Source organism: Neophocaena asiaeorientalis, unplaced genomic scaffold (genome assembly GCF_003031525.2).
Source record: "Neophocaena asiaeorientalis asiaeorientalis breed wild unplaced genomic scaffold, Neophocaena_asiaeorientalis_V1.1 scaffold119, whole genome shotgun sequence".
Taxonomy (NCBI): Eukaryota; Metazoa; Chordata; class Mammalia; order Artiodactyla; family Phocoenidae; genus Neophocaena; species Neophocaena asiaeorientalis.
Window position 1 is genome coordinate 3,278,068 of NW_020175821.1, and position 22,286 is coordinate 3,300,353.

General features: G+C 44.0%; 2 protein-coding genes across 4 annotated transcripts; one reads left to right on the forward strand and one right to left on the reverse strand.

Annotated features, from left to right (window-relative positions):
• Positions 1–5,873: 5,873 nt before the first annotated feature.
• On the reverse strand, positions 5,874–9,700 carry RPUSD2 (RNA pseudouridine synthase domain containing 2). Its single transcript, XM_024732637.1, has 3 exons — positions 9,068–9,700; positions 7,509–7,805; positions 5,874–6,817 (listed from the first exon to the last, which is right to left on the reverse strand). Exons 1-3 carry the CDS (start codon positions 9,692–9,694, stop codon positions 6,083–6,085), a joined length of 1,659 nt encoding a protein of 552 aa, XP_024588405.1. The 5' UTR covers positions 9,695–9,700; the 3' UTR covers positions 5,874–6,082.
• A 3,499-nt stretch (positions 9,701–13,199) lies between these two features.
• On the forward strand, positions 13,200–22,085 carry CCDC32 (coiled-coil domain containing 32). 3 transcript variants are annotated; one of them, XM_024732331.1, is made up of 4 exons: positions 13,200–13,328; positions 15,190–15,445; positions 18,125–18,281; positions 21,112–22,085. In XM_024732331.1, the coding sequence occupies exons 2-4, from the start codon at positions 15,202–15,204 to the stop codon at positions 21,248–21,250; spliced, it is 540 nt and encodes a 179-aa protein (XP_024588099.1). In that variant the 5' UTR covers positions 13,200–13,328; positions 15,190–15,201; the 3' UTR covers positions 21,251–22,085. The 3 variants fall into 3 exon arrangements, with proteins under 3 accessions (XP_024588099.1, XP_024588101.1, XP_024588100.1); XM_024732333.1 differs by having other exon boundaries at positions 13,297–13,363; XM_024732332.1 differs by lacking the exon at positions 13,200–13,328 and adding an exon at positions 13,409–13,527.
• The last annotated feature ends 201 nt before the right edge of the window (positions 22,086–22,286 follow it).

The window sequence follows — 22,286 nt, forward strand, 5'->3', positions numbered from 1 at the left end:
TGTATTAAAAAAAAAAAAGAATGCTGCTGTGGATGTTTTTATACATGCCTTCTGGGGTACATAACAAGTGTTTCCTCTAGGTATATAGTTACAAGTGGAATCACTGGTCAACTTTAGTAGGCAATTCTTAACTGTTTTGATGTGGTTAATGGCTGATAAAAATGTTACAGTTTTGAAAACATGGACAAGCTTCAAATGAAAGGAAAAGGAGGGTACACAGAGGGTTTGGAGGGGAGGAAAGCAATAGTCATAATCATAGACAACATTGTTTGCCATGTGCAAAGCAGTGTTCTAAGCAGAATGAGTGCCTCGGTGTTGATACCTCTGACTCCAATAAACTTATCCATCCCAAACCTGGTCACATTCATTAAGCTACTCTGCTTCCATTTTCAATAATTCAATAATATGTTTTCAGTAATTCTGTGCTCTAGAAAATCCTCAGCCCTGAGGACCAGTGATCCAAAGCCTAAAGAGGCTTTGAAATGAGCCCATTTTCTCTAAACTAAGCCTTTGGGAGCAAGACTAACCCAAGCAAACCTAGGTCATCCATTGAGAGATACAGACCTTCTGGGAAACCCATGATTACAACACACAGCTGGAACTAAAGCCAAACTTGAAAATGCAGTTGCCTAACCAGCCATTTCAGTCACTACATTCAGCTGCCTTTGCCTCTACCTCTCACACTACTTACAGATGGGAATGTAAATTGGTTTAATCTTTTTGGAGGGTAGAATGGTATTACCTATCAATCAGTATTTAAAGCTATCGACTGCAATTATACTAAAAATTTGTTCTACAGAAGCACCGTGTACAAGTGTGAAAGGATATAAGGATGTTCACTATAGATTGTAATAATGAAAAACTGCAAATACCTAAAATTTCAACAATAGGGGATGGATTAAAGTAAGGTGTAGTCACACAATGGAACACAAGGCAGCTATTATTTTTTAAAAGTCCTAGAGAAAAGCAACTTGCAGAAAAATTTGTAAGGCATGATCCCATTTTTATTTTAAAATACAGATAGATTTATGTATCTATGAAGAGAAAACAGTCCATAAAAAGACCATTTAATTATTAATAGTAGTTACCTCCAGAGTAGGGGTAAGGAGAGGGGGGCTCTAATAAAAATTAAATTTTTAAAAAGGGTACCATGGGCTTCGCTGATGGTGCACTGGTTAAGAATCCACCTGCCAATGCAGGGGACATGGGTTCAAGCCCTGGTCCGGGAAGATCCCACATGCCACGGAGCAACTAAGCCCATGCACCACAACTACTGGCCCTGGGCCCTAGAGCCCACAAGCCACAACTACTGAGACCATGTGCTACAACTACTGAAGCCCGCGTGCCTAGAGCCTGTGCTCTGCAACAAGAGAAGCCACTGCCATGAGAAGCCCACGCACCGCAATGAGAGTAGTCCCTGCTCGCCACAGCTAGAGAAAGCCCGTGCGCAACAATGAAGACCCAACGCAGCCAAAAACAAATAAATTAAAAATAAATAAACAAAAAGGGTAACATTTTACAAGGGGAAAAAAATACATTCAAGTCCAGCCAACTGTTAACTAGAGGAAAGACCAACTGGATTCAACCTGAGCTCCTTAAGGGCAATAACTTTCTCACAGATTCTGTACAACTGTTCTAGCACCTAGCACAGTAACTGACTGACACAGAGACCAATTACTTGACGAGCATGTGGAAGGTGGAAGTACACATGCATGTGCACATACACACACACACAAAACCCCTGTTTCTTAAGTGTCTGCAGACTAGTGGAGTCATGGTAGTCAGGGATTTTTGTTTTCAATAGAGACTGAAGTAGTGCTGCTCAATAGAACTTCGTGTGATGATAGAAGTGCTCTCCACATGTGCTGTGCAATAGACCAAGTGAACTGGACACTGGAAATGTGGCCAGTGCAAGTGAATAATTGCATATTAAATTTTATTTAGTTTTAATTAATTTAAATTTAAATCACCACACATGGCTAGTATTAGACAATGCAGATTTGAAGGATTTGTTGAAATACGTAGACTCCTCAGAAAAAAATATGCATACAGAAAATTTTGCACACAATTTCAAGAGATCCGGGGACCCTATCAAGCCCATCCATGTGTCCTTACTTCAAGAACCTCTGAAGCTGACTAAAAGAATGCAAATAAGACAAACAGGACTAGAGAGGGAAAGAAAACGGGCAAAGGTTAATGTTCCCATTCAGAACCCTGGAAGACAACAGACTAGGTATGGAGATAGCCTCTGCCCCCTTCCTCCTCCCGTCACACAGAACATTGACCTCCCTGTATGTTAACTGTTTACTGGTCTTCCCCACATCATGTTGTACACTGCAGACTGTGTACTCCATAAGAGCAGGGACCATATCTATCTTATTCACCATTATATAAACAGAGTCTGGTATAAAATTAATACACAGTTGGTACTCAAATGTCTGCTGAATGAATGAGTTTTACCAGGCATCTGATTTTTGCCAGTCCTAAGAAACCAGAGCTCCTGAGTTAAGGAGGGTCTCAGTGATGAGAGGAACTGGTTGGCTCATAAGAGATTAAAGAGATGGAGTTTTCACAAAGCTGGGCAGATACTCAGATCGATGTGAATCTTGTCTTACCCTGGCTGTTTCTATGCTTTGTAGTTCAGAGCGCCCTGTTGAAATACAAGCCATGCAAAGACTTCCATAGTCAGTGACAGTGAATCATACACTGAGACCAGAGGGCCAAAAGTCCCCAAAACATTTCTCCTTGGGTGCCGCCTCCATCTTCTCTAGCTCTGGAATACGCCTGCCTTCTCTTACATTTCCCCTCTACCTGGAATCCTTCTCATGTCTCTACTGGGCAAATTCTAACTCATTGTTAAATGCCTCTTCCTCTGGGAAATCTGTGCTGGCACTTCCAGACTGAATTATGCCATATGTCCACTGTTCCCTTTGTATTTTGCACACTTAAACATATGTGCTCTATCAGGGCAGAGCCTAGTCATTCATTTCTGTATCCCAGCACTAAATAATGTCTGGCATATAGTAGGTGGTTAACAACCAGTATGAACCACTAAAAGCATATAAACTCAATGTGTTTCTCCACCCACACTACTGTTCAGTATGTGCCATCCTAATGAGTGTGAGGTAATATCTTTGATAGTTTTGATTTGCATTGTCCTGATGTTGAGCATCTTTTCATATGCTTGTTGGCCATTTGTATGGCCTACTTAGAGTATGGGTTTCCTTTTAGGTGATGAAAATGGCTACTATCAAAAAACCAAAGTAACAAGTGTTGGAGAGGATGTAGAGAATTGGAACCCTTGTGCATTGATAGAATTGTAGAATGGTGCAACCACTATGGAGGGCCCTCAAAAAATTAAAAGCAGAAATACCATATGATCCAGCTGAGAGAAACCAAAATGTCACCCCAAAATATGCCCCTTCCTCACTCCCACTGCAGGAGACACGGGTTGGATCCCCAGTCAGGGAACTAAGATCCTGCATGCCCTGTCACACGGCCAAAAAAAGGTTTATGTTAATGCAGTGACTTTTGGAAAACCCTTAAGGATGGGAGCTGGTTGCCAGAGGAACCAACCCTGGAACTTCCAGCACCACCACCAAACTCCAACCTCTGGAAAAGAAAGGCTAGAGTTTGACTTAATAACCAACGGCCAATGATATAATCAGTCATGCCTTGGTAATGAAACCTCCCTAAAAATCTCTAATGACAAGGTTCAGAGAGCTTCCGAGTTGGTGAGCAAGAAGGCATCCACATGCTGGAGAGTGGCACACCTGAGCTCTACGGTGTCAGAAGCTCCTGTGCTCAGAACCCTTCCAGACCTCGCCCTGTGTATCTCTTCATCTTGCTTGTTTTTCCTGTCCTTTAAAATCCCTTGTAATAAACCAGTAATTGAGTAAGGAAACTGCTTTCCTGAGTTCTGTGAGCCATTCTAATAAATGGTTGAACCTGAGGAGGCGGTTGTGGGAACCTTTGATTCACAGCTGGTCAGAAGCACAGGTAACAATCTGGACTTGCCATTGGCATTTGAAGTTGGGGCAAGTCTTGTGGGACCAAGTCCTTAACTTGTGGCATCTGACCCTATCTCCAGGTAGATGGTGTCAGAGATGAGTTACAGTGTAGGACACCCAGCTTGTGTAAGAGAATTGCTTGATGTGGGGAAACCACCACATATTTGAAGTAGAGTGTTCTGTGAGTAAAAGAAAATGAGTTTTTCTTTCCTGGTATCTAAAATAGTTAAACACATAGAAGCAGAGAGTAGAATGATGATGCCAGGGATTGGGGGCAGGGGGACATGGGGAACTGCTATTCAACAAGTATAAAGTTTCAGTTACGCAAGATACTTAAATTCCAGAGATGCTGTACCACACCATGCCTACAGTTAACAATATCGTATTGTACACATTGAAATTTGTTAAGGTGTAGATCTCATGTTAAGTGTTCTTACCATAATAAATAATAAACAAATAAAAGTTTTGTGAATCACAGGACACTGCCAATAAAGTGAAAAGACAACCTACAGAATGGGAGAAAATATTTGCAAATCATGTATCTTTGAAGGGTCTTGTATCCAGAATACATAAAAACTCTTATAACTCGAAAACAACAAGCCAATCTGAATTAAAAATGGGCAAAAGATTTGAATAGACATTTCTGCAAAGAAGATACACAAATGTCCAACAAGCACATGAAAAGATGTTTAACATTATTAGTTACAAGGGAAATGCAAATCAAAACCACAATGAGAGGGCTTCCCTGGTTGCGCAGTGGTTGAGAGTCCGCCTGCCAATGCAAGGGACACGGGTTCGTGTCCCGGTCTGGGAAGATCTCACATGCCGCGGAGCGGCTGGGCCCATGACCCATGGCCACTGAGCCTGTGCGTCCAGAGCCTGTGCTCCGCAACGGGAGAGGCCACAACAGTGAGAGGCCCGCGTAGCACAAAAACAAAACAAAACAAAACAAAACACCACCACAATGAGATAATACTTCAATCCCACTATAATGACTACAATCAAAACAATGGAAAATAACAAGTGTTGGTGAGAATGGAGAGAAACTGGAACCCTTGTGCATTGCCCGTGGGAATGTAAAATGGTTCAGCTGCTGTGGCAAAGTTTGGTGATTTCCCCCAAAATTAAACACAGAATTACCATATGACCCAGCAATTCCACTCCTTGGTATGTACTTGAAAGAACAGAAAATATGTATTCAAACAAAAACTTGTATACAAATGTTCATAGCAGCACTATTCACAACTGCCAAAAGGTGGAAACAACCCAATGTCTGTCAACCGATGAATGGATATACAAAATGTGGTTTATAACCATGCAATGGAACATTATTCAGCCATAGACAGGAATGAAGTACTGATGCGTGCTATCAATTGGATGAACTCAGGGAACTTCCCTGGCGGTCCAATGGTTGACTCTGTGCTTCAAATGCCGGGGGCGCGGGTTTGATCCCTGGTCAGGGAACTAGGATCCCACATGTCACATGGCGTGGCCAAAAAAACAAAACGGGATGAACCCTGAAAACACTATGCTAAACAAAAGATGACAGACACAAAAGGTCACATATTATGTGATTCCATTTGCAAAAAATGTCCAGAATAGGCAAATCCATAGAGACAGAAGGTTGACTAATGGAATCAGGGGCTAGGAGGAAGAGGAAATGGGGATTACCTATTTAAAGAGTATGGGTTTCCTTTTGGGTGATGAAAATGTTTTGGAACTAATTAAGAGGTTATGGCTGCACATCACTGTGAATGTATGAAACACCACTAAACTGTATATCTTAGAATGGTAATTGTGTTATGTGAACTTTACCTCAATTAAAAAACCAAAAAGACTAGTAAGAAAACCAGACACACAAGGTATTAGAAAAAGAGATCTATTTTACAAACCAAAAAGTCCCCAAACTCTAGCTGGAGGAAGAAGGAAGGAGGTAGCAAGTAAGAGCAGGTCCTTTAAGAGCCCAACCTCACCCCTGAGAAAGTCTGAGTACCACCCCATGTGGTCAACTCCTACTTCATGGCCCATCCCCGTTCCAGTCCGAGAAGTAATCCCTCCATTGGCCACAGCCCTCAGTCCTCTTGCCAGTCATCCTGTGCCCAGGCAGGCATTGGTGAAAAGTACTCGAAGTCTGGCCCTTTATAGCACAGGGCATGCAGGAACATCACAAGGTCCTGGGGCAAGGGGTCCTGTCGCACTAGCCGGCACTCTGCACAGAGTGGGTCTGTCTCTTGATCCACGACATCGATTTCCGTTGCCTTCCCTGATGCCAAGGGCACTGTGTCCAGATCCTGAGGGCCTGCCTCAACTGCTCCATCCATCTTCTGGGCAGATGCAGCCAACTCTCCTAGGCAGTCTTTGCCCAGCTCTGAGGAAGGGGCTGTAGAGTCTGGGAGTCCTGGAGACAGGTCACCCTCACAGAGATCTAGCACATCCAGACTCTGTTTGGCCTGGTGCTCTGCCACAAGGTCCCGCAGTAGTTCCTCATCTGTCTTTGGAATGTGGCCGCCTCGGCCTCGGGAGGGGCCCCAGGCGATTGAGTTGTAGATGGGGTCATTGAGGATGGGGTGACCCAGGAACTGGAGGTGGACTCGGATCTGGTGGGTGCGGCCTGTGAGTGGCCGGCACCGTACCACACTGGAGTGGCCATTGTAGCTCAGTCTTTGGAACACTGTCTCACAGGGCTTGCCCCGAGGATCTACACGGCATACCCCTACCTTGTAGGACACCACCAAGATGGGTTCCTTGCAGGTTACTTCCTCGGCAGGGAACTCCCCCTCCACCCGGCACACGTACTCCTTCTCCAGCTACACAGAAGGGGAGAGGGAGAAAGTCAGCACAAAGCCTAAATGCCTGAAGCCCAAACCCTCTGCAGTGATGACAATGGACCTGTGTCAGACAGAAGAGGATTCAAACCCCAGCTCCACCATTTGCCAGTTGCACAATCCTAGGCACATTACTTACTTAGCCTCTTTAAATCCCATTAACTTGTCTGGAAAATGTCTGATTAGAAAAGCATTTACCCCAACAGGGCTGTTATACGGATTCAGTCAGCTGGGCTCTAACGTACTTGGTACTGGAGCTTGGTATACAGTAAACAATAAATACATTACAATGAGATCCAGAATTACAAGTCTCAAGACCACAAACACCACCATTTAACCCTTCTACCCAAGCATCTTCCAACGCCATCCAGAATTCTTCCCACCAAGTAGATTCTCACCACAGTCTTAAAAACCTTGCTCAGCCTGTCAGCACTTTAAATCTTCAAAACAGCGTATTACTGACACGCAGTATATGCCATCTCTAAAGATCTTTTGAAACATGAGCGATAATAACCTGTCTCTGGCACTTTAGGTGTTGACCTTCCTGAAGATAGGCGGCATGACCAGAGAAACATGAAGGCTCACTTCAGATCTAGAACTCAGTGACACCCTTTCAACACAGAGCATTCATGAGGTCAGAAGGTGGCCTGCAGGAGGCAAAAGCTTGGCTCACCTGCCGGTCCCGAACCTGTTCATGAATTCTCTCCGAGACGGCTGCTGTCTTGGCAAACATAAGGACCCCAGAGGTAAGGCGGTCAAGCCGATGCAATGGGTGTAGCTCCTTGAGTTGGTGCTCCTTGCCCAGGATGAAGATGACCGTGTTGTGTCGGAAGCGGCCACAGGGGTGGACAGGAATGGAAGAAGGCTTGTCTACAACCACCACATCTTCGTTCTCTGCTAGCAGGCGGACGGGTTCTGCTGTAACTGGTGGCTCATGCCTGTGCACTGTGTTCCGTAAGAAGTCATTGTCCTGCCAATGACATAGGCAACCAGTCAGCCCAGGGTCCAGCCACCTATAATCAGTCAGCAGCACACACAGCTTCCTCCCCTCTTCCTTACTGACATGGAAGAATGGTCACAGTACATCCTTAAACAGAAAAAGCAGTGTGCATAGTGTAGTCTCACTTTGCAAAAACAGACATACAGGTAGATAGCAGACATTGAAAAACTCATAGGATATACACAAAATGTTAACTGTGATATCCCTGGGTGGTAAGAGTATGGATTTTTGTTGTTGTTATTCTGCTTATTCCTATTTTCTCTACCACAAAGTGATATTCGAAAAGTAAATTTTTCTAAAATAAAGGAAAAAAACCTCCATAAATCATCACTTATTGTGACCTTGAACAAACACCAAGCTCTAAGTCCAGAGATTTGGGCTCTACAGCTGGATTTGCTACAGGCCTACTGTATGCTCTTAGGAAAGTCACTTAACTTCTCCAGGCCTCAGTTTCTTCATCTGTAAAATGTGAGGGTCAGTCCAGACCTCTGCTTCTCAAAATTGGGATGGGAGAGGGGATTCAAACCACTCACTCTCCAAATGCCTTGCATCCCCTCACAACTATGGTGAGGCAGTGTTAATAACAAGGGTGTCTGGTACCTCAGCTGTGATGGAATTTTAAAGAGTCAAAGCACTGGGCTAGACAATTCTAGTCTCAATCTCTGTCATTTCACAATTCTATCTTATCAGGCTCTGTGATAAATAATTTAAGCAGAAGTTATAAGAACACAGGCGTTGGAAGTGGCACTGTTACCTTACCTCTGTGAGGTTTACCTTAGTTTTCTCAGCTTCCTCACAGGTAAAATGAGGTGGCAGTATCTACTCCACAAGTTTGTCATTAGAATTAAATGTTAAAGTACCTAATGCTTAACTCTGTGCTCAGCACACAGGAGATATAAATGATAGTCTCGGTTATTATTATTTGTATAGAGATCTACAACGCAAGGTAGAAAGTCATAAGCACCAGTGCCACAAGACAGTGCGTAAAAGGAGCTATGAGAATTACAACTTCTGTCCCTTGGAAACACCGAAGACGCCTTGATGGAGGGGATAAGTGGGCTGAGTTCTTAAGCATACAGGCTGTCTACCTGCGGAGATGGGGCGCTAAAAGAGTGTTCCAAGTGAAAATGAGAACGCTTCAGAATTACCCCGATTTTACTCCAGTACCTATGCCCTAGTAACTATGAAATAAAACCCTGCCCCCTTTTGGGCAGGCCCCATGAGGACTCCACCTTGAGCACAACGCTGAGGTCCTGTACTGGTTCCTCGTTGAGGTGCAGGCGCCCTGCCCTGACCGCGGCTTCGTAGTAGGCAAGAGGCTGGGCTCGGAACTCGGTGCTGAAGACGTGCAGCAAGCTGTGCCCCACCCAGCGGCCTTTGCAGTAAGTTCGGAAGTCAAAGTAATAGGGCCGCACCTTGCGCAGGCCGCCCTCAAAGTAGTAGCTGGTCTCGGCAAAGTGTTCATCGCCGAAGCTAACGCCTGTCCGCCGCTTCTTCGGGGGCGGCACGACGCGCTCCCCGGTTGCTCCCCGCCGCTTTTTCCGCTTGCCGGGGCCCGGGGCTGCAGTCGCGGCCTGCTCCCCGCTCCCTGCGGCCTGCGTCGCGTCCCCCGGGGCCGGCTCCACTCCTGGGCCCGCTGGCTCCGGGCGCCCTGGGGGCTGCTCACCCCTCGCGTCGCCACCCGCATCTCCATTTTGCTGAGCCGGAGCCCCCAGCCCGCTAGCTGCCTGGGCCCTGGTCGAAAGTGTTTCCGCCATGGGGCCCCTACGGCCACCCCAAGTCCTTGCAAAGGTGAGGCGCCGGAGGTTGAAGCACACTTGCCCCAAAACCTGGAGCCACACGCGGCCGCCCAGCCACATGACCACCCAGCCGCGGCGGCCATGTCGCGCTCTGATGACGCCACTCGGCACCAACCAATCGGTGAGGCCTAGTGCCGAGGCGGGACTGCGTTAAGAATAGGAGTGTAGGAGTGAGCAGAATGAGTTGAGTTGAGAGGCTGTGAGAATGATTCATTAAGTGAAGATTCCATGTAGATATGCTCGACGTCCCTTGAGTCTGGAAAGACTCTTGAAAGTTATTTTAAAACAAAACAAAACAAAACAAAACAAAATGAGGATTGCTAAACTCTGAATATCCAAGAAGCACTGTGTTGTATACTTTAAAGGGTATTATATTTTGTGACATATAACTCAATAAAGCTGTTATATATGTAATTAAGCACACACATCTCAGAAGCAATGTTTTTACACTTGTCCTTCTCCCTAACAGCATGAGAAGGACTAGAGATCTCCCATTTGCCTCCCATATGCTCGTGTCCTGAGATTAAAACTCCAAGTGGATCAGAAGATGTATTTGTCAGAGTTCTTAAATGCAAAGTACTGAAACCAACTTCTGTTAACTTCATAAGAGACGGAATTATTGAAAGGATATTAGTGCCTCATAGGATTCACAAGAGAGCCGGAGAACAGGCTCAGAAACATCCAAATCAAGAGAAGCCAAGGCCTCTGAGAACCAGCCACATGACAAAAGGGTGAATTGTATGGAATGTGAATTATATTTCAATAACGTTTTTTTTTTTTTTAAATACTCAAAATGTGGTCTGTGGATTAGCAACATGGGCAACATCTGCTGGAACTGCAGAATCTTTTTCCTCCTTCCCTCCAGATCAGCTGAGAATCTGCATTTTAACAAGATCCTCAGGTCATCTGTCTGCATATTAAAGTTTGAAAAGGACTCTTATAGACCACGCAAAGTAGATTTTTGTCGTACCCTTTGGACATCCAGCATCTTCTCAACACTCTTGTGTGGGGAATTTCCCACATTAAGTACTGCCTCCAAGAGGTGGAATTCAGAAACTGGCCTTCCCAGCCTCCCTTGCAACTTGGGCATCCATCACCTGGGCTCCTTTGATCAGGCAGAACCTTTGGTTCAGAGGCATATAGCAGAGGAAGCAGGCACAGTGTGGAATACATGTCTGACAAGATAGCATTGGAGGTATCTGATTTGGGGGACTAAGAGTGGGGGAAGTTCTTGTGTCCAGTGCCCAGCTGCAGTGTCTATGTTCAATGGCATTGGGGTGCTCCCTGAGAAGTCCCTCAGTGAGGTTTGGACACTGAGGTTTACTCAGTGGGTATAGACCCCAAGTCTGACTCTTTGGTCCATCTTGAGATTCTGTGAACTATTTAATATCCTTTAATACTGTGGTGTACAATAGAATAGCCATTAGCCACCTGTGGCTATTTAAATTAATTAAAATGAAAAAAAATTTAAATTCAGTTCTTCAGTTACAGAAACTGCATCTCAAGTGCTCAATAATCACATGAAGCTCGTGGATACCTTATTGGACAGCTCAAATACAGAACATTTCTATCATCACAGAAATTTTATTGTACAGAGCAGCTTTAATTAATTCCTTTTACTGCTTAAACTGGCTAGAATGAGCTCTATAGTTTGAACTAAGAACTCCACCTAACTTACTGTGATAAGGATTTAAGTCTTTAATTTAAGAGCAATGGGAAAGAGTTTCTGGTGTGTGTGTGTGTGTGTGTGTGTGTGTGTGTGTGTGTGTGTGTGTGTGACATGATCTAATCTCCATTTCAAAAAGATTACCCTGGTTGCAACTTGGAGAAGGGACTGAAGAGTGAATCACAAGGTCTAGCTCCAATTCAGTGTGGTCTTTGACCATGAGGGTTCTAATTTAAACATTCAGACACCAAACAAGTTTTGAACATTTGCCAAGCATCACTTGGCTCTAGAGATACAGAGGTAAGAAAGACACGGTTCCTGACCTCAGTGAAGGCCTAGGCTGGTTGAGGAAACAAATATAAAACATATTTGTGCTAATCACATTGTGGTTAAAGCAGAGACTAAGATAGAGGGATGCTGACTGCCCTCATGTGGCTTCCCAGTGTGAACAGTCCTTGGGGAGGGGGAGATCACCAGGGCTTATGGTTTCAGCTTTGCAAGTCCAGGATCTGGTTTGGATTTATTCAGTGCACACCCTAATTAAACTCAAAGGACACAGATGAATCGCTAAGGGTGACCATTTTTTAATTTACAACTGTAATTTTAAGTTAAAAGGTGTATTCAATTTTATACCAGCCAGTGTTTGTGCCTACTGTTAAAGGCACCCTCATCCTGGTATCAAGATATGTAAGAGGCCAAATATGAAATCAAGAGGTTTTTTTGGTGAGCAGGAAATTAGAGAAAACGTCATAAGTGAGTTGAAAGGCCATGGAGCAGCTCAGTGAAGCACCCATAAATCTATGACAGTGATCCTTTCTATGAATCAGATGCTACCAGATTCGTGTCACCAGTTCGGGTGGCAGTTGGAGTACTCTGTGGATCCGCCCATCCTCATATATTCCCTGTGAATAAGCACTGCCAAAATCTTGCCTATTATTTGCTCCTTTGTTTTCTAACCTTCTTGCTTTCCACTTCCTTCTGTTTGCATATTCTAAGAATGGTTATAAATGTAACAGAGTACCTTGTAGTTCCCTTTCACATGGTGGTAGTTATTACCACCATAGCCACATTGATTGGCTTTGGACACATCTAGAGATTATACCCTCAGCCAAGCTACTTCTACAGATGGTTGGCTGATGTCTTTCTTCACATGTGTCTTTCGGGAGACAGTAACCTGCCCTGGAAATTGGGGATCAGGTTGGGAGGGTTGCATCTCAGCGAACGGATAACCCCTGAAGGATATCAAAGGTCATCTCCTTTAAAAAAAAAAAAAAAGAGTTTCTGACACACATTTCCCATGACCACTCTCTCCTTTATGTACTCTGGCCACACTTCCGTCATATCCTCTATAACTCTTTGATGTTATTTGTAAACTTGTCTGTCTCCATGGCGCTTCCTCCTAAGCTTTAAGGCTGGGACCCATACCAAGTCTTACCTGTCTTGAATTCCCGCTTAACACAATGCCTCGAACACAGCATGAGCTTGATGTCTATTGACTAAATGAATGTGGGAAAGCTACATAACTTGGTGAACGGGACCTGGATCTCCTGTGAGAGTAAGGAAAGTAATCGCTTCCAACCCCATTCGAGGAGCAAAAGTCCTCTAATTTGCGTATCGAAGGGCTGAAATTTTCGGGGACAAACAGCAGCCCAGAGAACTGCCGAGGAGATTAACTTGCTCAGGTAACCAAGAAAAGTCAAGGCCTTGGAAACTGGGCTTCCCTTTCTGAGCAGGAACCTCGTGGAAGGCGCCGTCCGCGCGGCTGTAACGCACTTGTATGAGCCGAATCTACCTGGCCCTTGGGAAGACTGGGGCCCAGGGCGTGTTCTCCACCGTTTCCAGGCAACAACAGTCCCGCCCATCGTTTCCTAGCACTCTGCTTCTCGCTTCCTTACCCTGCTGAGCTCCACTCGACCAATTGACGCACAGAACATCGCCAGTTTGGGAGGTGGTTGGAGGACTCCAGGGATCCGTCACCTGGAAACTCCGCCTCCCTATTTCTCCCAGGCTGCCAGCGACTGAACTGAGGTGAGCGTTTGCGGGCTGCGGGGCAGGAGGTTGCGGTAGGTGGGGAGGCGCGGGGGTACCCAGCGTTTTGTATTCCCGGCTCCGTCCGCATTCCGAGATACCACAATGGTGCCTCGGGGCCTGAGTCGTCCCTCCTAGCCAGTCCTTGAGGCCTGAGCGACTGAGGCCCGAGATCTGGACACCAGGGTTTTCCGCGCTGGTATGGACTTCCTGCGGGGGACCGGGGGACCAGGGGACCAGGGCTCTGATGCTAGCAAAGTTTTGGTGTGGGTGGGTTCAAACGACTTCGGGATAGGGGTGGAGCCTCATTGTGACCCTTGGCATCAGTTCATACAGGGACTCCGTCACATATCTGGCCCTTTTACTTCCGGGCCATTGCGCTGGCTGGGCGCTCTCTCCTGGAATTATTCAGACCTTTTCCCAGGCAGCCTACCTAATCTCAAAGGTCCCTCCTGTAAGAAGGTGTCAATTCATCCTATTAGACTAGATGGTTACGAAAGCCCCCAGGCTTTGTGGGTAGCCCTTACCACTTAGCTCTGCTCAGGCTACTTTCAGTATAGAGTCCCAAACAGGCAGAGTGATAATGGGTAAAAACATGGCTTTTGGAGCGTCACAGGTCTGGTTTCCAATCAGGGATTCACTCTGTATCAGTAATGTGCCTTTGACAAGTTACCCTTATGATCCTCAGTTTTTTCATCTGTAAAATGATGACAATGTCTATCTTTCCATTTTTCTATTAAAATAAGAACATGAGCCGTATAGCCCAGCGTCACCATGTAATGAGCACATGAGTCTTGCATATAACAGTACTCTCCGACAGTTTTCACCAAGCAGCATTTTTATTATCCTGGTGTACTGTATATGGAACTGTGCAGGGCCTTTAGTCTGTATCCTATTGAAAACAGAATTTAATTGGCTGAGGACAGCGTGGTTGCATTTTGGAGATCTTTGGAGAAAAGTGCAGAATGGTTGTCCTCACTGGAAATGTCCTAGAAATTCCTCTGTGTGTGTGTGCGTATATGTGTTAAAACATCCATAACATAAATTTTACCATTTAACCATTTATAGATGTACTGTTAAGTGGCATTCACATTATTGTACAACCATTACGACCATCTATTTCCAGAACTTCCCAAACCGAAACTGTACCCATTAAACAGTAACTCCCATTACCATCCCCGCCTCCAACCACCATTCTATTTTCTGTCTCTATGAGTTTGACTGCATAGACCTCATATAAGTGGAATCATTCAATATTTGTCCTTTTGTGTCTGGCTTATAGAAATTCCATTTTAAGGGACTTCCCTGGTGGCGCAGAGGTTAAGAATCTGCCTGCCAATACAGGGGACACAGGTTTGAGCCCAGGTCCAGGAAGATCCCACATGCTGCGGAGCAACTAAGCCTATGCACCACAACTACTGATCCTGTGCTCTAGAGCCCACCAGCCACAACTACTGAGCCCACGTGTCACAACCACTGAAGCCCACGCGCCCAGAGCCCGCGCTCCACAACAAGAGAAGCCACTGCAATGAGAAGCCCGCGCACTGCAACGAAGCATAGCCCCCACTTGCCGCAACTAGAGAAAGCCCACGTGCAGCAACGAAGACCCAACACAGCCAAAAATTAATTAATTAATTAATTAATAAAAAAAGAAATTCCATTTTAAAAGACAAACTTCATTATGAAAACAACCTGAGTGCAGAGCCAGAAGAGGAACCTAATTACCCTTTTGTCATTTTTTTCTCTATAACATAGGAATGTAATAGAAGACATTTTAAACTTTGTTAAGAGAAACTTGATAAAAGGCTATTACCTTCCTTCCTAAGTCAGTCCTTATTCACTTGTGCTTCTGTTTTTTCAGCTCAGATTCCAAATGAAAATGTTTGAGAACGTTGACTCTACAACTACAAGATCTGGCCCGGATCTTTGGGCTGAAATCTGTTCCTGTCTGCCACGTCCTGACCAAGAGGATAGTGCCAGCAATGCTTTCTCAGACTCCTTTATGGATTCTTACCCTGCAGGCACAGGCCAGAGGGAAGCCCCAGACTTTGCTGTGCAGCCAGCTGTAAAGCCTTGGGCTCCCCTGCAGGATTCAGAAGTGTATTTAGCATCTCTAGGTAAGTTAGATGGCTTTTTTTTTTTTTTTTTAAATCAGAAGCTGGTGGTTTTAAGGAAGCATGTTGAAGTTCTGTTACATCAAACCTGGTTTTCTATTCTCTGTTTTTTTGTCCTTACCACATGTATCTGTCAGATGTAATTCTAGGGGGTGTTTCAGGTTGGTTGTTGGGAAGGAGCCCCCTTTTCCTTGTACATCCCTTAACAGTCTTTGTCATCTCCTGCCTCTGACTGTTTCATCTCAATTCTGCTTTATTTATTGGCATTCTGTAGGACACTCTTGTTCACTCTTGGTGGCCCATGTATTCAGATAACCCCAAAGTGTCATACCTTATGCATCCTGAAAGAAGAAGGTCATGGTCCCAGAGCTACATGTGGATTTATGATGCTACAGTTTGAGAAATAGATTTAATAGATTGATGGTTGGGATGGGAGTATATTGACATAAAATTCTTGTTAGCCATTTTAGTTTTTAAATATTTCCTGAACACATCTTCATCTTCACTGCCCTGTCCTGTGGCCTTCCTTACGTATTTAGAGAGACTCCTAACACAGGAAAGAAATTCAGATTGTCCCGTGCTAGGGGAAAGACAAATATCAGTCTTGGGCAGTGATCGCCAATCTTCAGAATCATGTTAACCTTTATTATTAGACATCCATGAGACGCATCAATATGTCACAAAACCAAACCTGAGAATAATTATTTGAGGAAGGAAAGGCAATTCAGGAAGAAGAAGCATTTGAGGAAGGACAGAAAGAAGAGTCAGAATAGAGTTTACATGATTGCTAAGAAATTTCTTGGAAAAATAGAAGGAATTTGTTTAATGATGTACTGGAGGAAAAAAATATGAGAAAAATACAGGTGGAATGATGGCTAATGAGAAAGATGAGGGTGTAATATGAAATTTGTTGGGAAGCCACCAGAGATAGTATAGTAATACTTGCAGCAGTGGCCGAGGAGGTTACCAATTCTGTTGTAGTCAGAATATCTGTTTAATGATGATAGGAGAAGAAGCCACAGTCTTAAGGAAGCTGAAGAACCAGATCCTTCGGCTTGTTGGTGCTCTGTGCCCAGGGCATATAAGAAACTTTCATGGATTCAGTGATGTTTTTGATTGGTGAAGACTGGTTCAGAAGGTTAAAACTCCACGGATCTTTTCTAAAATCAGTTAAGATGGTGATTAAAATGTCCTCCCCTGAAGAAAATAAGAGGGATTCCTGTTGCCTTTGGCAGAGTCTGGAAGATAATGGCAAGCAGGTTTGGAGGATGCAAGGCACCTGTTTCTGCCTGATCACATCTCATCAGGGATTCAGCACCCTCAGAAAGGGGAAGACCTTTTCCAGCCCAAAAGACTACCTCCCACCTTGACAATCAAGGCCTGACAACATAAAGATTGTTTTTATTGCCAAATAAACTTATATCAGAGAATCCACTAAGAGCAACAATTAAAAACTTTTAACCAGTTCAACCTGAGATATACATAATCTTTTACCCATCCTCCAGGAGAAAAAAACTCCTCAAATATTTAACATTTATCAACTGTAGTTTTTTTTTTTTTTTTACATGGGTGAGCTTTTGGTGGTAACTTGTAGCAACAAAAGGTGTTTGTTTTGATCAGTGGGTTCCAGCTGATGCGGCTTGTTTAGAAATGAAAACAAGATTGCAAATCATAAAGTTTCTATTGGTGGGCTTGATGTCCACCCCTCCCCTCCAAAAAGTCATCATTTACCTATTTATTATAGTTGGAGGCAAGACTAAATTAAGGCAGAAGGCAAATGGTGATACCCTTACTTGTATTCTTTTAAAGGGGCTATCTGTTCATCAGTTATACTTAAAATGCAAGAAGAGTAACTAAACATGTATCACCAGGAAGCCATAATGGATCACTCTCACAGGGATTACAAGATGTTTGTTTTTGTTAGGCTCCAACATCCAGGCCACAAGCAGAACAACCTTCAAAAAAAACATTGGGAGATTCCTTTTCTTTAATCAAGAACTTAATCACACATAGAGATCTTAAAGGTCTCTTATTATTGAGTTCTCATCAAGTCAATTTTTGTGTCTAATGAACCAACGAATCTCTCTTCATGTTATCTAATTCTTTCTCATGAGGTTTGGAAACCACTTTATGACACTGTAACAAAAAAAGCCATTTACTCCTCCGAGAGACTATTTTCAGGAGTTGAAAAAAGAAAATAGTATACACATGTCAAGCCAGGGAAAACAAGCATTTCTTAGAGAGATACCTGCTGGGCTTCTGTGATTTCAAAGAAATCATGCCATCAATTTATTTATGAGAACCTATAAACCCCTTTTCTGGAGTTAAACAATTAAACAGTTATTTGGTACAATGCAGAGAGAAGGCATTGGGATGGAAAAAGAAAAATATACGTTTGTCCTCCTTAAAAAAATGAGCTCTTTTTCAGGGTGTGTGCTTGTACTCATCAGTGAGAGAATTTTTAAGTTGACATTTTGCATTTTTGCTTTGTTTTGTTTTGTCTGGCCGCACTGTGTGGCATGCGGAATCCTGGTTCCCCAACCAGGGATTGAACCCGTGCCCCCTGCAGTGGAAGCGCAGTCTCAACCACTGGACCTCGAGGGAAGTCTGGCATTTTGCATTTTAGATTAGTTTTGTTTCATACTCACTTTCGTTGTTAAGTTCAACTTCCTCTCTCTTTAGAGAAGAAACTGAGAAGAATCAAAGGTTTACATCAGGAAGTGACTTCCAAGGACATGCTTCGAACCCTGGCCCAAGCAAAGAAGGAATGCTGGGATCGGTTCCTCCAGGAGAAGTTAGCATCAGAATTCTTTGTGGATGGACTTGATTCTGATGAGAGGTAATTGATTCTCAGTCCAGCTCCAGGTGACAGTTTATTTCACTGAAAGCATTTCTCTTCCTCTAAAGAAGTCAGGGAGAGCGACATCTGAGTCCAGATATACGTTGATATCAACATCAGCTTTTCTGAGCTAAAATCATCCTTTGTAAGGTTGCTTTATTTGCTTAGTCCAGTGGCAGATTTTTGGGAATGAGTTTTTTTTTTTTTTTTTTTTTTTTTTGGGAGGGAAGCCCTGGGAATGAGTATTTTTGCCAAAAAGCAAATTCCCTACCTACATCTTTTTTTTTTTTTTGGCTGCGTTGGGTCTTCGTTGCTGTGTGCAGGCTTTATCTAGTTGTGGCGAGCAGGGGCTACTCTTTGTTGCCGTGCGCAGACTCTCATTGCGGTGGCTTCTCTTGTTGCAGAGCACAGGCTCTAGGTGCGCAGGCTTCAGTAGTTGTGGCACACGGACCTCCACTGCCTTACAGAGTTTCTGTAATATTTCTGTCAAATTTGAGTAGACACTCAAATTTGCGTAGACCAGATGAATGAATTTCTTAATCTACTATGAAGGCACTGTGCTTGATGTCGTAGGCATGGAGGGGAGATGTAAGGACGTTTCAGAGCCTTTTTTTGGTCCTCAGAACTAGGTGGGGAGAGCTGACAAATATATATGTAGACATACCTAACAAAATGAGGCAGCATAAGAAAAGAGCCAGATGAGTGGAAGTGACAACGTGCTTTAGGAGTTGAAAGACCATTGAGCTCCCTCTGGGGTCTGGTTTTGTACCAAAGGAGAACAGTATCTGCAGATGGGCTGGATGCAGAAAGGAGGAGAGGGCATTCTGCCACAAAGAGCAGGATGGTGCTTGACACCGCGGATAGGAGCTCTGCCACTTACTGGTTGTATGTTTCTGGGTGAGTAACCTGTGTGTGCCTCAGCTTCCTGCTCTGTAAAGCAGGAGTAGTACCTCTTACCTTATAGGGTTGTTATGAGCATTAAATGAGTTACTATGTATAAAGCACTTAGAACAGTGCCTGGCACGGGGTCAGTACTGTGTGTTAGCTATTCTTAATATTATTCTTCCTAACAGAATTTTAAAATTCAGTAAGAAATTATTCAAAATGAAAATCAGTGAGGGAAATAAAAACCTGAATTTTAACACAAGGTCTTAGGAGAATATGACTTAACCTAAGTTTACATCATAGCATTAACACTGATTTTGAGAGTCCCATGGTATCAGATGAAGATACTGCTGCTGAAATCATGGACAGTATGTGAATAGAACTTCATGGTTACATTTTATTTTTTAATTTGCAAAGTATTTTCACTTACATTATCTCAAATATTGCATCAGCGTGCCCCCAGATCCTTCAGAAATCAGTATGGCATCTAAGGTCAGGTCAACTTCCCTCTGAGGGTTCATAAAATAATATACATTTTACTCTTTTCTTTTCCCAATTGAGCCTTAAACTGCCCCAAACACAAAAGATGAAGATGCACAGATTTCTGAGCCACTAATAATTTGGTATTATATTCTCTCCTCTTCAATATTTCCTTCCTCTCCAGTTCTGAGAAGAAAAGACAACTTTCTCCTGCATAATTCTCAAATAGTAATTCTTCTTCTCAGAAATTAGATCAGCACCAAGACTCAAGTTTATGTTTCTGTGTATTTATTAATACCTAAAATAATGTGGGTTTCCCTTCCTTATAGAAATAATTGAAACAATTTTATGAAAAGTATGGTAGATGAAGATTAAATGCCCACATAGCACCTTAGTCCCCTGAGCTATGGGCACCTGTTGAGCTGTGGGCACCTGTTGCCCTGAGCCTACATCTGTGGGAATGCTTCTTTCTATCAGTGTTCAGAACAAGCACCAGGAAACAGTAGATGTGCATTTGGTTTCAAACTTCAAAGTTTATGTTTTAAACACAGTCCATTTTGTAGTGGAATTGTGTGGTTCTTCACGTATGTGAAGGCCAGATGTGTGACCCTCCTTATGGCATGCTTTTGGCAAGGGAGCAATGGGCTGGGAAATCCTACTGTCCACAACATGATTCCCTCATTTTAGGTGTCTAAAATCTGCTGGTTATGGCCTTATTTCTTGGCTTACGATTTTTTGCTGTTGAAGAGCACAGAATGAGGTTTATATTATTCCTAGTCATTTGCAATTTACCGTGAATGTCTAATAGCTTTAGGGTGGAGATATCCTGGGTACTCAAGGAAGGTGGGAGGGGGACACTTCCCCCTCCCCACAGATCCAAACAAAAAAGAGCCCCCTGGCATAGTGGCCATTCCTTTGTGGGGGACATTGCTACTCAGATGTTTCCATCTTGGCATCTTGCTGTAGAAAGAACTAAACAAACAAAAACACACGAAAAATCGTGTTTAGTACAACTAAGTGCTGTAAGTATAATTAAGCCTCAGACTACCTCAGGTATAAGAGATTTCAAGATGCTCAGGTTTCTGCCTCACTAATAATTTGGTATTTATTTGAATGTTTCCTCCCCTTGACGATTTCTCTTCTCTCCAGTTTTGAGGAAAAAAAGATGGGACTGAGGCATAAGCTCTTTAGCTGTTCTCATCAAGCCTTCAGAGACTCTGCATTTGAAGGCGGCCTGGTGCTGCTTGTCGCCCAAGTGCCCACTAGGGGGTAAATTATGCCACGGAGCTGCCAGGATGCACAGCTGTCAGAGGAGTATCTGTGCTCCCCACATTAGCAGTGAAAAACAATTATAGGAAGAAATTGGTGGTGGGCGGGAAGGCAGTCTTTGAGTAACTGAGATAATCATTAAGTAATTAATCAGTGAGGTCTGATGCAGCCACCCTTTTCTCCTGCTCTTTCCTAGCACCTTGGAACATTTCAAGAGGTGGCTCCAGCCAGATAAAGTAGCCATCAGTACGGAGGAGGTCCAGTATCTGATTCCTCCAGAGTCGCAGGTTGAGAAGCCAGCGCCCGGGGACGAGCCAGCAGCAGTGGAACAATAAATTACACACACACACGCCCAGCAGCTGTCTTGGTTCCAGAGGGAACAGCAGAGAGCTCGGCAGCGGCAGCAGCAAGGAGAAATCTAGGGAGGGAAAAAGCCCAGCCTTCCACTCCACCAAGCAAGCGGGCCCCTGAGGACTTGCTGAGGGCTGGCACGTGTGACTGTCTTGGGTAAAGTGACTGACCCAGTGTGTGCTGGATCAAAATACCGCCTTCCTCTCTGTCTCACAGCTTGTCTGAGCTCTGTTGCTGCAGGTGAGAAGTCTGCTAAGAACCTAGTGAAGGACCAAGTGTGAACGTATTTGGAGAAACTGATACCCTTGTGTATAATGGATAAGTTAAGTGAGTCATATTTTTTCTCGCCTCTTCTGGATGGTCCCGCCTATGTTCCAAGCATTCCCTTGGTAAATTGTCAGGGATGCGTGGCACCGAAGAGAGTGAAGTCTGCTTCCTTGAATCTAAGACCCATCTGAGGCTTCTCTAACAAGTCCATGATAAGTATAGGGACTTTAGGAAAAAGAGGCTGGGCTTTTCCTTCGTCTGATTTGTTTCTTGTGGGGAAAATGAACGAAAGAAGTGTGAAAATATAGGTGTTTCTGTGTATACGTGTATATTTTTTATTTCATGCATGGTTTCTCCCCTGACTTCCTCTGGCACTTAAAAAGAGCCAGGTTCCAAATTAGACTTGTGTTTATGGTATTGGTATTTGAAACCACTCCTGAATAATTCCACACCTACTCCTTGTGGCAGCTTTCCTGGCTAAGCCTATGCTTCCTACCTTGTTTATGGTGTTCTTGTTCAGTTGGTTTTATCCACATAAAACTTTTCTCATCAGACTAGCTGTGTGTGGTGCTATTAACCTGATTCCTCTCAGAGAGACACTCCCAGGCAGTCAGGAGGTAAAGACAAATGCATGTCAACGCAGAAGAGCTGGTAACTTTTGCCAGATTCCTGTTTTTAACATGTGCCCTCTGACAAGCCAAACCTCGGTGCCCTGAGGGTAGGATTCTGAGGTCATGGCTCCAGTGGTGCGTC

Bases quoted from the DNA above. Each gene is read 5' to 3' on its own strand.
- RPUSD2 (XM_024732637.1), bottom strand. From the start codon at position 9,694: ATGTGGCTGGGCGGCCGCGTGTGGCTCCAGGTTTTGGGGCAAGTGTGC. The intron at 7,806-9,067 runs GTGGAGTCCTCA...TGTCATTGGCAG, and splicing joins ACCTCAGCGTTGTGCTCAAG to GACAATGACTTCTTACGGAA. The intron at 6,818-7,508 runs GTGAGCCAAGCT...CCTTCTGTGTAG, and splicing joins AACAGGTTCGGGACCGGCAG to CTGGAGAAGGAGTACGTGTG.
- CCDC32 (XM_024732331.1), top strand. From the start codon at position 15,202: ATGAAAATGTTTGAGAACGTTGACTCTACAACTACAAGATCTGGCCCG. The intron at 15,446-18,124 runs GTAAGTTAGATG...CTCTCTCTTTAG, and splicing joins AGTGTATTTAGCATCTCTAG to AGAAGAAACTGAGAAGAATC. The intron at 18,282-21,111 runs GTAATTGATTCT...GCTCTTTCCTAG, and splicing joins GGACTTGATTCTGATGAGAG to CACCTTGGAACATTTCAAGA.